A 16,219-nucleotide genomic window follows, 5' to 3' on the forward strand; every position below is an offset into this window, starting at 1 on the left:
GTAATGCCTGGAGAAGGTATGGGCCGATGCCCAAGTTGCCGCCTTGCAAATCTCTTCCAAGGAGACGGACCCGGCCTCTGCCATCGAGGCCGCCTGAGCTCTAGTGGAATGAGCCTTCAGCTGGATAGGCGGCACCTTCCCCGCGGCCACATAAGCCACTGCAATGGCTTCCTTGACCCATCTTGCCACTGTAGGCTTAGCAGCCTGCAGACCCTTACGAAGACCTGCAAACAGGACAAACAGATGATCCGATTTCTGGAAATCATTGGTCACTTCCAAGTATCTGATGATGACTCGTCTCACATCCAGATATTTGAGAGCAGAGTATTCCTCTGGGTAGTCCTCCCTATGAAAGGAAGGGAGACAGAGCTGCTGATTCACATGGAAGCGAGAAACAATCTTGGGCAGGAAGGAAGGCACTGTGCGAATAGTCACTCCTGCCTCAGTGAACTGCAGAAAAGGCTCTCGACATGAGAGTGCCTGGAGCTCGGAAACTCTTCTGGCTGAAGTGATAGCCACCAAAAAGACTGCTTTCAACGTCAGGTCTTTCAGAGATGCCCTCGACAAGGGTTCAAAAGGCGGCTTCTGCAAGGCTCTTAGCACCAGGTTGAGATTCTACGCAGGCACCACTGAGTGCAGAGGAGGGCGCAGGTGATTAACTCCCTTGAGAAAACGTACCACATCTGGCTGCGAAGCCAGGGAAGCACCCTTCAGGCGGCCCCTGAAGCAAGCCAGAGCCGCTACCTGGACTTTAAGGGAACTGAGCGACAGGCCTTTCTCCAGACCTTCTTGCAGGAACGCCAGCACTGAAGAAATTGGAGCAGTGAAGGGAGAAAGTGAGCCTGCTTCACACCACGCTGCAAAGGTACGCCAAACCCTGGCGTAAGCAGTAGAAGTAGAGCGCTTCCTCGCTCTCAGCATAGTGGCGATGACCTTGTCTGAGAAGCCCTTCTTCCTCAGACGCTGCCGCTCAATAGCCAGGCCATAAGACCAAAGGGGGAGGGATCCTCCATCACCACGGGACCCTGATGCAACAGGCCCTGCTCCACTGGCAGCCACAGAGGGTCGTCCACTGAGAGCCTGATCAAGTCCGCATACCAGAGACGTCTGGGCCAGTCCGGACCCACCAGGATTATTCGGCCCGGATGCTTTGCCACCCGGTCTAGTACCCTGCCCAACATGGGCCAGGGCGGGAACACATAAAGAAGCTCCTGTGTCGGCCACTGTTGGAGAAGAGCATCTACTCCCAGAGATCGAGGGTCCCGTCCTCTGCTGAAAAAGCGCGGCACTTGGCAATTGGCCGATGACGCCATCAGATCTAGGCTCGGCTGGCCCCAGCGCTTCGTGATGTCCAAGAACGCCTGAGCCGATAACTGCCACTCTCCGGGATCCAAGGTATGGCGACTGAGAAAGTCCGCCTTGACATTCATGACTCCGGCAATGTGGGCCGCTGACAGCTGTTCCAGGTTCGCTTCCGCCCACTGGCATAGATTCATGGCTTCCTTGGCTAGAGGGGCGCTCTTGGTACCTCCCTGGCGGTTAACATAGGCCACAGCCGTGGCATTGTCCAACAGGACCCGTACTGGCTTCAACGCCAGTACCGGGAGGAACTCCAAAAGCGCCAACCGAATGGCTCTGAGTTCCAGGAGGTTGATAGACCACTTTGCCTCTGCAGGAGACCAGAGCCCCTGCGCTGTCCTTCCCATGCAGTGGGCTCCCCAGCCCGTCAAAGAGGCGTCCGTCGTGACGACAATCCACTCCGGGGTCACAAGAGGCATCCCTGCAGACAACTTGTCTGTCTTCAGCCACCAGCTCAGCGCCTTGCGCACTGCTGGGTCCAAGGGAAGGCGCACAGCATAATCCTCCGACACCGGAGTCCAGCGCTGCAGCAGAGAGTGTTGTAGTGGTCTCATATGAGCCCTGGCCCAGGGCACTACTTCCATCGTGGCCGTCATAGAGCCCAACAGCTGCACATAGTCCCAAGCCCGAAGCGGAGAGGCTACTAGGAACTGGTCCACCTGAGCCTGAAGTTTGACAATCCGATTGTCCGGCAGGAACACTCTGCCCACTTGGGTGTCGAATCGAACTCCCAGATACTCCAGGGACTGAGTTGGGCGCAGCTGGCTTTTCTCCCAGTTGATGATCCACCCCAGGGAGCTCAAAAGAGCAATCACCCGGTCCACAGCTTTGCCGCACTCTGCATAAGAGGGGGCTCGGATCAACCAGTCGTCCAGATAAGGATGGACTTGTACTCCTTCCTTTCGCAGGAAGGCCGCGATGACCACCATTACTTTGGAGAAGGTCCGCGGAGCAGTAGCCAACCCGAACGGGAGGGCTCTGAACTGGAAGTGTCGGCCCAGGACTGCAAAACGCAGAAAGCGTTGATGAGGAGGCCAGATGGGAATATGCAAGTACGCTTCCTTGATGTCCAAGGATGCCAGGAACTCCCCTGCCTTCACTGCCGCTATAACAGAGCGGAGAGTCTCCATGCGAAAGTGCCGCACTTTCAAGGCCCGATTGACCCCTTTGAGGTCGAGGATAGGCCGGACAGAACCTCCTTTCTTTGGTACCACAAAGTAAATGGAGTAACGTCCCTTGCCAAGCTGCTTTTCTGGCACCGGAACGACCGCACCCAGGCGGATCAGATTGTCCAAGGTCTGCTGCACTGCCACAGCTTTGACCGGAGACTTGCAGGGAGAGAGTACAAACCCGTCTCTTAAGGGTCGGCAGAACTCTAGCTTGTAGCCGTCTCTGATGACTTCCAGCACCCAAGCGTCTGAAGTTACCCTGGTCCACTCGCCCAGAAACGAGGACAGGCGTCCTCCAATCTGCACTGGGCCATGGACCAGGACCCCGTCATTGGGTACGAGACCCTGGGGGAGGACCGGAGGGTGCACCTCCGGGACGGCGGTCTCTGCGAAAGGAATGCTGCTTGGGGGAGAAGTTCCTCTTGAAGGAAGAGGGGGCAGAGGAGCCCGACTTGCCCGGGCGGTACCGACGGGCTTCCTGAAACCGTCCTCTGGAGATACCGGGGCGAGCACTGGCCCGAGCCCTGACCTCTGGTAACCTCTTGCCCTTAGACGTGCCGAGATCGGTCACAATTTTGTCCAGCTTGACCCCAAAGAGCAGCTTGCCTTTAAAAGGCAACTTAGCCAGGCGGGACTTAGAGGCGTGGTCAGCAGACCAATGTTTCAGCCAAAGCCACCGCCGCGCAGAGACTGTCTGAGCCATACCTTTAGCCGAGGCTCTCAAGACATCATACAGTAAGTCTGCCAAATAAGCCAAGCCCGATTCCAGGGCCGGCCAATCAGCCCTCAAGGAAGGATCCGAGGGGGAAGCCCGCTGCACAATCGTCAGGCATGTCCTGGCCACATAGGAGCCGCAAACTGAGGCCTGCAAACTTAAGGCAGCTGCCTCGAAGGACGACCTTAAGGCCGCCTCCAATCTTCTGTCTTGGGCGTCCTTTAGGGCCGTGCCACCTTCCACCGGCAACGCCGTTTTCTGAGTCACCGCAGTGATTAAAGAATCCACGGTAGGCCAAAGAAAGGCCTCCCGTTCACTTTCAGGCAAAGGATAGAGGCGGGACATAGCCCTAGCCACTTTGAGGCTCGCTTCTGGGACATCCCATTGAGCCGAAATTAAGGTGTGCATGGCATCATGCACGTGAAAGGTTATAGGCGGGCGCTTCGTCCCCAGCATAATGGCGGAGCCAACAGGGGCTGAGGGAGAGACGTCCTCTGGAGAGGAAATCTTCAAAATGCTCATGGCCTGCACTAACAGGTTGGGCAAATCCTCTGAGCGAAAGATCCGCGCTGCAGAGGGGTCATCCGCTCCATCCGAGCGGGAATCCGTCTCCTCCAAGGAATCCCCAAAGGACCGTTGGGAGAACTCAGATACGCTGCCCTCATCTACATCAGAGGAAACAGAGTCCTCTAAGGCATGGGAATCCACCCGAGGGCGTTTACTTCCGGGGGCCTCAACCCCTTTATCGGACAAGGGAGAAGGGGCAGCGTTTTGCATAAGGAAGGCCTGATGCAGCAGCAAAATAAACTCGGGGGAGAAACCCCCCAGACTGTGCACTTCAGCAGCCTGGGCCACAGCCCTAGACGCACCCTCAACCGGCACTCGCAAGAGCGGGGGAGGAACATGCTGCGCATCCAAGATGGCGTCCGGCGCGACACTCTGCGAAGGAGCCGCGCGGGAAGAACGGGCGCTTAACTTTAGCCGCTTTTTTGCCGTCGCCCAAATCAAGGGCGGCCATGGCATTAACGTCTCCCAGCTCAAGGGCGGCCCAAGAAGAAGCCGTCTGAGCAGAGTGGCCGGCCAAGATGGCGGAGGTGAGCAGCGGGGGATGGGCGTTTATGGCGGGAAAAACCGCCGCACCGGAGGAAGACCCGGGACACTGACCGGCCTCCGAACTGACACCCAACAAGGGCGAATCAGACTTTAAGACCCCCGCATCCCCGCTAGAAGTGCACACGCGGTCCGGGGAGCGATTCTTCGCGCCCTTGCCCTCCGACGCCATAGGCCACGTGGAGATCGATCGGGGAACCCCCTGCCCGCTATAAAAAGGTAAAAATTACCTGCTTCTCACTCCGAGCTGTAACGACCTGGTGTCCCAGTGAGTAGCTGCAATAAACGTTTAAATAAACGTTGAAATAAACGCCTTTAAGGACGTCCCAAATTTTTTTTTTTTTTTAACGGAGCCAGCAGGAGGGGGGAGAAAAGGAGGGACCTGGCGCCACCAGGTTTGCACTTGCTCAAGAAGAGCCCTCAACCCCAGGTACTCAACAAAACCTAAAAATTAGGCTTGGAGACGTAGCCAGAGCTGCTGCTGTGTGTGACCACCACCTGCTGAGATAGAGAACATACTGAGGAGTTTCTGGCAGCACATGACCACATATAGGGAGGCAAAAGGATTGCTCTCTATCTGCACTTGCTGGTAGAGGGACACAACCCACCAGTCTATGGATTGATCAGCATGATGATATGGAATTGATTTTGCAATGTTTATGGGCCAACCTTAAATGCTAAGGTGTGAAGATGAGGCTACTGTGAAGATGAAGCTCCCACCTCAGGATCCCAGGTCCCTCTTTCACTCAGGGTGAGCTGGTTCTTAGTGTGCAGATTTTATGCAAATTACTCTACTACCCCTTTCTACTCGGGGTGACCTGGTTCTCAAAAGGCAAACATAGTCAGGTCTCATCAACAGGATTTTCTCATACAAATCTTTTATTCCCGCTTCCTGGGGCACACCTCTTCCAGCTTAAAACACTTTTAGAAGCTTAAACAGTTCTTCCAGCTTAAACATTTCTTCCTACTCAGTTCAATCTTCCAGCTTAAGCACCTGGACACACAGTCCTTCCTTGTAACATACAGTTCTTATACCTGACACTCTAGGGCCTTCTTACCCCAGCCAGCTTCCTTGCTTTGCACACAGTTCACCACCAGTCCAAAGGGCTCAGCCAGTACTTCTCATGGGGATCTTCATGCATCAGCTACCAGCTCTCTTCTGCAGCGGCTAGCTCTCCTCTCTCCCTCACACTCAGGTGGGGTATTAAGTGGTTAATGACCAAACAGGACCCAGCCCATAACCTGCTGCACCTGTTTCTATCCCCAGGACTCTCCTCGGTCCTAGCGACCTCCTGCTATACACCCCTTACTGGCTCCCTTTAGTGACTCACCCAGCTCTTCTCCCTGGACATTTTAGGGGAACAGCACCCTCTAGGGGCCTAACCAGGGTAGGATAGCCTCTTCCTTATCACAAAGGACATAGTGTTTTGCAATATTTTACCTTTCACCACAGTTGCAGGACTAAAGTCTGATAGGGGATCCCCGTATTTCCCATATCAGCATGAGTCAGAAAATGAGGCATAGAAATTAGAGGGTCATGGGCAGATCAGAGTCGTTCCTTTCAGTTATGCATGTAGTTATAGAACAAGGTGGGATCTACACCTAATTTAGGGGTTCTTTTACTAAAGCTTAGCTCGAGTTATCTGCAGCAGGGCCCATAGGAATAAAATGGGCCCTGCTGCAGATAATTCAAGCTTGATCTTTCCGCTGCTTTTGACACTGTCGATCACAGCATACTTCTCGATACCCTGTCCTCACTTGGATTCCAGGGCTCTGTCCTTTCCTGGTTCTCTTCCTACCTCTCCCTCTGCACCTTTAGTGTTCACTCTGGTGGATCCTCTTCTACTTCTATCCCTCTGCCTGTCGGCGTACCTCAGGGTTCTGTTCTCGGTCCCCTCCTCTTTTCTATCTACACTTCTTCCCTTGGTTCATTAATCTCATCCCATGGCTTTTCCTACCATCTCTATGCTGATGACTCCCAAATCTACCTTTCTACCCCTGATATCTCACCTTGCATCCAAACCAAAGTTTCAGCGTGCTTGTCTGACATTGCTGTCTGGATGTCTCAACGCCACCTGAAATTAAATATGACCAAAACCGAGCTTCTCATTTTCCCCCCCAAACCCACCTCCCCACTCCCCCCGTTTTCTATTTCTGTTGATGGCTCTCTCATTCTCCCTGTCTCCTCAGCTCGAAACCTTGGGGTCATCTTTGACTCTTCTCTCTCCTTCTCTGCTCATATCCAGCAGATTGCCAAGACCTGTCGTTTCTTTCTTTACAACATCCGTAAAATCCGCCCCTTTCTTTCCGAGCACTCTACCAAAACCCTCATCCACACCCTTGTCACCTCTCGTTTAGACTACTGCAATCTGCTTCTTGCTGGCCTCCCACTTAGTCACCTCTCCCCTCTCCAGTCGGCTCAAAACTCTGCTGCCCGTCTCATCTTCCGCCAGGGTCGCTTTACTCATACTACCCCTCTCCTCAAGACCCTTCACTGGCTCCCTATCCGTTTTCGCATCCTGTTCAAACTTCTTCTACTAACCTATAAATGTACTCACTCTGCTGCTCCCCAGTATCTCTCCACACTCGTCCATCCCTACACCCCTTCCCGTGCACTCTGCTCCATGGATAAATCCTTCTTATCTGTTCCCTTCTCCACTACTGCCAACTCCAGACTTCGCGCCTTTTGTCTCGCTGCACCCTACGCCTGGAATAAACTTCCTGAGCCCCTACGTCTTGCCCCATCCTTGGCCACCTTTAAATCTAGACTGAAAACCCACCTCTTCAACATTGCTTTTGACTCATAACCACTTATAACCACTCGCCTCCACCTACCCTCCTCTCTTCCTTCCCGTTCACATTAATTGATTTGATTTGCTTACTTTATTTATTTTTTGTCTATTAGATTGTAAGCTCTTTGAGCAGGGACTGTCTTTCTTCTATGTTTGTGCAGCGCTGCGTATGCTTTGTAGCGCTATAGAAATGCTAAATAGTAGTAGTAGTAGTAAAAGACCCCCTTGAGTTCTAGCATTTGCACCACATTTCCATTGGTGTAAATGGCTACAACTAAATGTAAGCTAAACCAGTAAACAAGAGAAGGCACCCTAAAAAATAGCTCAAATCTACACAAATATATATCAAGGGTTCTCTTATTGGTCCAACAAGGAGGAAAAAGCCTCAAGAAGCGCAGTTACAGTAAGCAACGGAAGCAGGACTGCTCCATCATTGGCACAAAAAACCTCCTTGTCTATTTGAACAGCAAATACACCATTATCATCTCCATTACAAAATCTTAAACATAGTGCTGCTGTAATGCTGTATTCCAGAATGTATGCAAAAATATACTTAGCTTGTTAGGTTCTTCCTCGCACTTCTCTTCACAAAGATATAAGGCCGCAAAGTGGTAATTCCACATTATTGGGAGGTCGGACCAATAAGAGACCAATTGGGTGGTGGATATGTGGCATGCCCTCCCGCGGGAGGTGGTGGAAATGAAAATGGTAATGGAATTCAAACATGCGTGGGATAAACACAAAGGAATCCTGTTTAGAAGGAATGGTTCTGTGGAATCTTAGTGGAGATTTGGTGGCGACGCCGGTAATTGGGAAACAAAACTGGAGCTGGGCAGACTTCTACGGTCTACGCCCTGATCATGACAATAGATAGGGATGGGCTGGAGTGTAAATTTTAAGGGGCTTCGACGTTAGCTTCTGAACTTAGTACAAAAAGAGTGTTAAGTATCACATACCATGTAAAATGAGTTTATCTTGTTGGGCAGACTGGATGGACCGTACAGGTCTTTATCTGCCGTCATTTACTATGTTAGAACCCCTGATATATATTTGTGTAGATTACAACTAAATGTAGTCATGGTTTCAGAGCATAAATGCTATTCTATAAACCATCAAAATCTATTGTGGTTGCAAAATAATGTGGTCACAACTAAATTATATTTTGTATCTTATAGCTTTCACACCATTGACACGAGGAAGTAGAGTCTTAAGGAGGAAAAAGCCTCTATACATCAGTGGTCTGAATTTTTCTTCCTTACAGACTCACAGAGCAACACTTCTTCATTGGCTAAAAACCTCATATTATTTCCAATTTTATGAATGTTTTTGTCATTCAAAAAGCATCAAGTATAGCATGTATCTTCAAACATATGTCTTCCGACGGGGGTCCTGTTTTGCCCATCAATTATACCGGGCTTTATCAAGGAAATCCATATATATATATATATTTTTTGTAAATTATCTTTATTGGGTTCTCAACATCACAACACCATTTATAATATGGTACGAAATACATCAACAGAGTAAACCATAGCATAACACTCCTGACACATAATCTAAGCATCCCGTAGTCCACAACAGCTTATCCTTAAAGAACATAACAGAAACATATGACCAACCAACCTGAGAGCACCCACATTTTTCGTGCTTTATTACCCTCCCCTCCCCCCATCCCAACCTCGCACCTTTCCTCCCCCCGCTCTCCTGCTCCCCCCTGCCCAGACCCAATTACAAATTCTATATGCCCTACCCGTTTCATAAAATCCCCATATACCAAGTCCTCACAGGAATTTCACACATTTAATATCAAGCTACGCTCCCTATGACACAGCATAGCCCAATAAGGCTCCCATATGCTCTGGAAAGAATTCCATTGGTTCTCTGCTGCATTTCCCACCATTCTACGCTCAAACAATACCATCTCAAACATCAGCCCTTTCCACATAGTGAACTTTGGGGTTTTTCGCATGCGCCAGTGTATCAAAATTACCTTTTTAGCAATCAATAGTGCCTTTGCCACCAACAGATGTTTTGCCCCCTGCACCCCCTGAAACCGTAGCCCCTCCAGAAAGAGAAAACCCCGGGGATCACCCTCTCCTAAGGCCCCCACGCAACGGGATAAAAATGCACCCACCTTATTCCAAAAGAATTGTGTCCTTTTACAAGTCCAAAACATATGACCCAATGTAGCATTATTCATCCCACATTTTGGACATCCCCCCGCCTGGGCAAACCCCGCTCTAAAGGCCCTCCACGGTGCCACATACATCCTTAAAAGGAATTTATACTCTTGTTCCCTATGTATCTCACTGTTAGATATTCTAGTTATAGTTCCCAAAAACCTTTGGAGCATCACCACTTCCACCCAAGTCTGAAGTTCTCTCTCCCAAGCTTCTGCCACCCCCCACTAGAGGCACAGCTGACACCTCCTCATCAAGAGCCCTCACATAATAGCACAACCGCGGTCTTGCCTCATCATCTAGTTTCAAGCTCTCCTGAATCTTATGAGCAAAAGGTGCAATAAGGTGCTCTGAAGGCAGTGAAGATACATAGTGCCGTAGTTGCAGAAACACAAAGTACTCAGACTTGTCTAACTCATATCTCTCACGTAAGGACTCAAAAGAAGCTATGATCCCACCTTCCTCAATAAGGTCCCCCACCCTCTCTAAAGCCTCCCCTTTACCTTTACGGAACAGCTTTCCCTACCCCATCCCTGGGCCAAAATCTAAATGCCCCCTCAGCGGTAAGAACAGAGACACAAACCTATTTCCGCTATATACCTTGCTCAATGCTTTCCACGCGCTCCTCATATAGTTCCATATCACATGCCGCTTCATATCATCTGGCAGATTCACCCCTCCAGCATGTAGCACAAACACAGCTGAAAGAGGCTGCAGAAAACATGCTTCCACCTCCATAGGAGTAAACCCCGATGTTCCCATAAACCAGTCACGGATATGCCTCATTCCACATCCTAAGTTATAACGCCGCACATCCCAAAGTCCTAACCCTCCCTTACTTCTCGGAAGCATGAGGATGTCTAAAGATATCCTGCCTCTCTTACCCCTCCACAAAAATATCCTCAAAACAGCATGCAATTTCTGCAGATCCTGCTCCCGCAACCAAATGGGCAAGGTCTGCAATTGGTAAAGCCATCTGGGTACAATGATCATATTATATAAAAAGATTCTCCCTGTAAGCCCCAACGGCAACCCTGCCCACATAGTCAAACATTCCTTTGTTTTACGTAACAATGCACATATATTCAACTCATACAATGTACTTGTATCCACCGGAATAACCGCCCCTAAATACTTAAGAGTATCCACTGCTTCCTTTAATGGAAAGCTCGTCCCCAAATCCGCAATTCTCAAGTTTATGGGGAGCGCTTCGGACTTGGAGACATTAAGCTTGAGCCCCAAGAGCTGACCAAAATTGTTAAATACCTGTAGAACTTTCTGCCATGCTGTAACCGGTTTCATCACCAATAGCAGAATGTCATCCGCAAAAGCCATACATTTCATAGTAGTAGTAGTAGTAGTAGGTGCCTGTTTCGACGACACTGCAACCCCTGGTATCCTCTCATCCCCTCGAAGTTGTTCTAGGAGAGGTTCCAAAAACAAAATATACAAGAGGGGCGATAGAGGGCATCCCTGCCGTGTGCCCCTCCCTAACAGAAAGACTTCCGAAGACATCCCATTCACCAATACAGCCACTGACGGATTAGCATATAAAGCCTGAATGGCCTGTGTGAAAAATCCATCCAGGCCATAGAAACCCAAAGGGTGAACCGGAAAGACCATTCGACTCTATCAAAGGCCTTCTCCGAGTCAAAACTTATGGCCAGTGCTGGAATATTCAATTGCACACACCTCTCAATCCCCAAAATCAACTTCCTAACATTCACTCCCGCACTCCGTCCCTTCACAAAGCCTACTTGATCTGTCCCTACCAACTTTGGAATCACCACTGCCAGACGCTCCGCTAAGATTTTTGCCAGCAACTTCAGATCCACATTTATTAAAGAGATGGGCCTATAAGACCCCGGTTGTAAAGGGTCTTTACCTGGCTTAGGAAGCACTGTGATCAATGCATGATTAGCCCCTTGCGAGAAATACCCACTCTTGATAGTGGTTTCAAAATAATCTCCCAGAATCCCCACTACCTTGTCATTTAAGATTTTATAAAATTCACCACTAAATCCATCTGGGCCCGGAGATTTGTGCAGTTTTAAGCTCTTAATTGCTCTCTGCAACTCCTCCCCTCTAATGGGCTCATTCAAACTAGTCTTCTCCGCCTCTGACAATCTAGGCAATTTGCACCCCCTAAGGAAGTCTTCAACTAATCCTCCCTGCCCACCACCTTCCTCAGTGTACAGGACTTTATAAAACTGAGCAAAAATTTGTTCTAACTGCTTTTGCTCTGTGACCACTCTCCCTCCTGAATCCCGCAACGCTGAGACTGATGACTGCCCCAACCAGTTTTTAACCATACTCGCCAACAGCTTGCCAGGTTTACTCCCATACCTGAATAGCCGGTATTTATAATAAAAAGCATTTTTCTGTGCCTGCTCCTGGAGCATAGTATTAAGCGCTCCCTGCACCCTCTCTAAGGCCTGTCTACCAGCCTCAGTAGGATGCAAATGCCACTTTCTTTTCAGCAATCTCCTTTCCAAATCCACCATCCTACTAACCTGCTGTCTTTTCCTCTTCACCACTTATGCAATGATATCACCCCTAACAACAGCCTTCCCAGCTTCCCAAATCAGTATTGGGTTATTTATATGGGCTTTGTTATTAGTGAAATACTCTTCCCATTTATTCCTAAGATACTTGTGGAACCCCTGATCTGTATACAAGTGAACCGGGAACTTCCACCGCCCCTGGCCTCCTATTCCCCCTCCCCCTACCTGCAATTGTATAGAGATAGGTGTATGATCAGAGATCACTAAGGGCCCTACTCCTGCCCGCAGCACTGTATGGAACAGATGTCGAGTTACAAAGATGTAATCTATTCTTGACTGTGACAGGTGGACTCTAGAGGTATGGGTGAAGTCCCGCTCCTGAGGGTGGAGTTTTCTCCAAGGGTCTACAAGATCCAGGCTTCTCACCAGAACTCCCAAACTCTCCAGAGACCTAGGCCTAGAGCGCTGCGGCCTTGCTGTAGTGTCCAAACTCTGATCCATTATTGCATTAAAGTCCCCCAATACTATTTTAGGCCCCGTGATCATTGACAGTTTCGCAATCAGAGTTTTAAAGAAACCCCTCTGCCTGACATTGGGAGCATAAACCGAGACCAAAGTGAGTGGTGTCTGATATAGTCTTCCCTCCACTATTATATATCTTCCACTGTCATCTTTTGTAACCCGATTATGTGTAAAAGGAATCGTCTTGCGAATCAGGAGAGCCACCCCTGCTTGACTCTTGGGTGCTGACGCAATGAAACATTGGCCTACCCACGAACACTTAGGAGCCAACTTTTCAAAATTATTGGGGGAGCTAGGCCTAATGAAAATAACCCCTCCCTGGAAACATATAATTTTCAATATTGGGGGTGCTCAAGCACCCACAGCACCCACAGAGTCGTACGTACCAATTTTTGATGCTCAACATCAACCAATTTAGTCTCTTGGAGCCCGACCACGTCAGCTTTATGTGTACCCAAGTACTGGAGGATTTTAGCTCTCTTCATGGGGGAGTTTACCCCTGATACATTCCAGGAAATGCAAGTTAACCCCTTAGGTGTCCCCATTTACCAAAGATAGCCTCCAAGCCAGATCTGTCCATTTATCTCTCTGCCATTTCCCCCGTGGAGCCCAGCCCTCCACACAGGGAACATCAAACAAGAGCCATTCCACACGCCCTACAAACATCCCGATATATATCCTAGCATCCCCCCTGCTTTTCTTTCATCCCATCTTGTCCTTTACCCTCCCTCCTTTTACCCCATTTTCCTTCCCCTACCCCCTCCCACCCCCCTCCCTTCCCTCCCCTCCCCTCTCCCTACTCCCCCTCTCCCGCTCATAAAGGTCTAAATTGTAATGCATTCCCTCTCCCCACCATGACCCCTCATTTACCTTGTTCCACTCTTAGATTGACCCATTTCCTCCCCTTCCTCGCCCTCCCCCCTCAGAACTATTCCGTGCCCAACATAAAACATTCCCCACATTCCCTGTGCCAACATCAGCTCAATAAACCATGGCCTAATTCAAAACCCATCCATCCACTCCCCCACTACAGCCCAATCACCTCATAATAATAACATGTCCACTCCGGCCAAATCTAACAACAAAATCATGTGGCCATTCTCTTCAGTTGGGGAACCACTGCCGTAACTGCTGTTTCGCTGCCTCGCTGGATTCAAAGACATGATTTTCCCCGTCTCTCACCACACGCAGCCTCGCAGGGAATTGTAGAGTAAATCTCAGCTGCTTCTCCACCAATTGTTTACAAACGTCCGAAAACCCTTTCTGCAATTGCGCTACTGCTACTGAATAGTCCTGAAACAGCAAAATCCTGGAGTTTTGGTATTTTACCATTTTTTGAGAACAATATTTCTTCATGACTTGCTCTTTCTGTGCAAAATTTAAAAAACGTACAATCGCCACTCTCGGCCTTGTTGCTCCTTCTTGCCAGCGCCCTACACGATGTGCGCGCTTAAGTTGTATAGGGCCCGCTCAGGACTCTGACCCCAGAAGCTCTGCAAACCAAGTCTCCAATGTCTGCTTCAGGTCTCTTTCTGTTGGTGCTTCTGGCAGTCCCACGATACGCAAGTTGTTTCTTCTTGATCTGTTTTCCCGATCATCCAGCTTGGAGGTACAGCTCGCCACCTCTTTTTTCAGACTTGCCAATTCTTCCAGGACCTCGTGCAAGCCATCCTCTGCGGCACCAACTCGTGTTTCCAGTTCGGTTACTCGGGTATTGAAATCTGCAGCCGCTTGCGTGAGCCCCTGCACACTGACTTGAATCCCGTCCAGGCGCTCCCCAAGTGCCTTGATCATTGCCGCCGAAAGCTTCGCGATCGTCTCGTCAGATACCGCCTTCTCCCGCTTCCTCCACCATCTTGGCATCCGTGGCCGCTCCCGGGCGGTTCTTACCGCTATCTTTTTTAGATCCTTTAGCTGCCATATCCACTCCTCCTTTCCGCAGAAATTTGTCCATAAAGGTAGGAGCTTGTAATCAGTGCTCAAACGAGAGGCTAGCCCAACGAATTTAGCTCAAAGTCTTTAATAGAAGAGAGAGGGTCGGAGAGCTCGAGGAAAACACAACCTCTTAGCTCAGACGCATCACGTGACCCTCCCATATATTAAAAAAAAAATAACCAGCTACTGTGCTATACTTCCATGCTTGTGCTCTCACTTCGTGATTCTTTGCTACTAGCCGATAGTACCTGTTAGCGCAGGGGCCCCTTTCACCGCAGCTTAGTAAAAGGGCTCCTAAGGTTTTTATTTATTTATTTGTTAGATTTGTATCCCACATTCTCAATTTTCCCACCTAATTGCAGGCTCAATATGGCTTACATGGTACCGTAAAGGCGATCGCCATGCCTTTTTAAAAAGGGTTTTTAAAAGGGTTCTTTTTAAAAAGCCATGCTAGTGATTGCGACAGAGCAAAAGCAACAAAGCCCATTGCAAATCTGATCTCTTTTTCTAGATAGTGGATCTGTTAAAATAGCCTAGTGGAAGGAGTAGGGCTAATGGTTAGTGCAGTGGGCTAAGAACCAGGGAACAGCATTTTATTCTCACTGCAGCTCCTTGTGACTCTGGCCCTTTTACTAAGCCACATAGGCGCCTATGTGCACCAATTCGGAACTATCGCATGGCCTGGGCGGTAATTTAAATTTTTATGCGCAGCCCAGTATGCATGCCGGAAAATATATTTTCGTTTCCAGCACGTGGCGCTAACCGGGCAGTAATCGGCATTGTATGAGCTCTGATGATTACTGCCTGGTTAACGCGTGAGACACCTTACTGCTAAGTAAATGGGTGGCGGTAAGGTCTCAGGCCCCAAAATGGATGCGCGCCAATTTTCATTTTGCTGCACGTCCATTTTTGGCCAAAAAAGGGCCTTTTTTGCAGGCGTGCTGAAAAATGGACCTGTGTGTGTCCAATACACGCATCTATTTATTTATTTATTGCATTTGTATCCCACATTTTCCCACCTTTTTGCGGGCTCAGTGTGGCTTACAATACATTATGAATAATGGAGATACAGTTTGTTACAATTCGGTTATGGATTACATTGTGAAGAGTTATATGAGACAAAATCAAAGTATCGTTAAGGAATATATCAATGGAAAAGAACATTGAAACATTGGAAGGAAACAATGGGAAACTAAAGGACAATACATAATGACAAAAAACATATGGTATACATATATCTACAACAGCGCAGGCCATTTTTCAGCGCACCTTAGTAAAAGGACCCCTTAATCCTTCACTGTCCCAGGTACAAAATAATTTCCTGTATTTAATATGTAAACCACTTTGATTGTAACCCCAGAAAGGCAGTATATCAAATCCCATTCCTTTTCCCTTATAGACTGTGAAATCCTGAGTCAGAATCAACTCTGTATCATCCTTCAGTACAAAGGCAGGAAAATGTAAAAACCCTTTTCACAGGTACAAATTACTTCTACAGTTCATATCAATGACTTTAAGAGAGAAGCTAAACCACAACAGTACTTACTTCACCTCTCCAACCAATTTGGGAAAAGTTGTAAAAGAAATAGGTTCGGTTAGACGAAGAGTTTTCACAGTTATGATTCCTCCAATGACGATGTCCCCATACTCACGGTACCCAGGCCCTGCTCTCCAGTGACGTTCTGGGGTACACTGACACTCAGCAGTCTTCTGTAAGGTATCGTAGAGAATCATTACAAACAGAACTGAATGAGCAGCCATCTTTCAATTTCTGCAACAGCTTCTAGTGCTTTTCCTGCTTCTTGACCTCGCAGGCAGCAAAGATTACGGCTTAATCAAGCCTTTTCATGGTGCATGTAGGTAGACCCTACATGGTGGGCGCAAAGCTCAGTGAGATGGATTTAGAGACATTTGTCTTGTTGAGATACAGTAG

General features: G+C 48.8%; 1 protein-coding gene across 1 annotated transcript in view; it reads right to left on the reverse strand.

Moving 5' to 3' along the window:
* Nucleotides 1-11,637, reverse strand: part of LOC115464570 (vomeronasal type-2 receptor 26-like) — a 33,719-nt gene extending 22,082 nt beyond the window's left edge. The window contains exon 1 of the mRNA XM_030194934.1: nt 11,018-11,637. Within this exon, the coding sequence (XP_030050794.1) occupies nt 11,018-11,637 (620 nt within the window). The remainder of the gene's footprint in view (nt 1-11,017) is intronic.
* Between the last annotated feature and the right edge of the window lie 4,582 nt (nt 11,638-16,219).

This window comes from Microcaecilia unicolor, chromosome 3, assembly GCF_901765095.1.
Source record: "Microcaecilia unicolor chromosome 3, aMicUni1.1, whole genome shotgun sequence".
In the NCBI taxonomy this organism is placed as follows: Eukaryota; Metazoa; Chordata; class Amphibia; order Gymnophiona; family Siphonopidae; genus Microcaecilia; species Microcaecilia unicolor.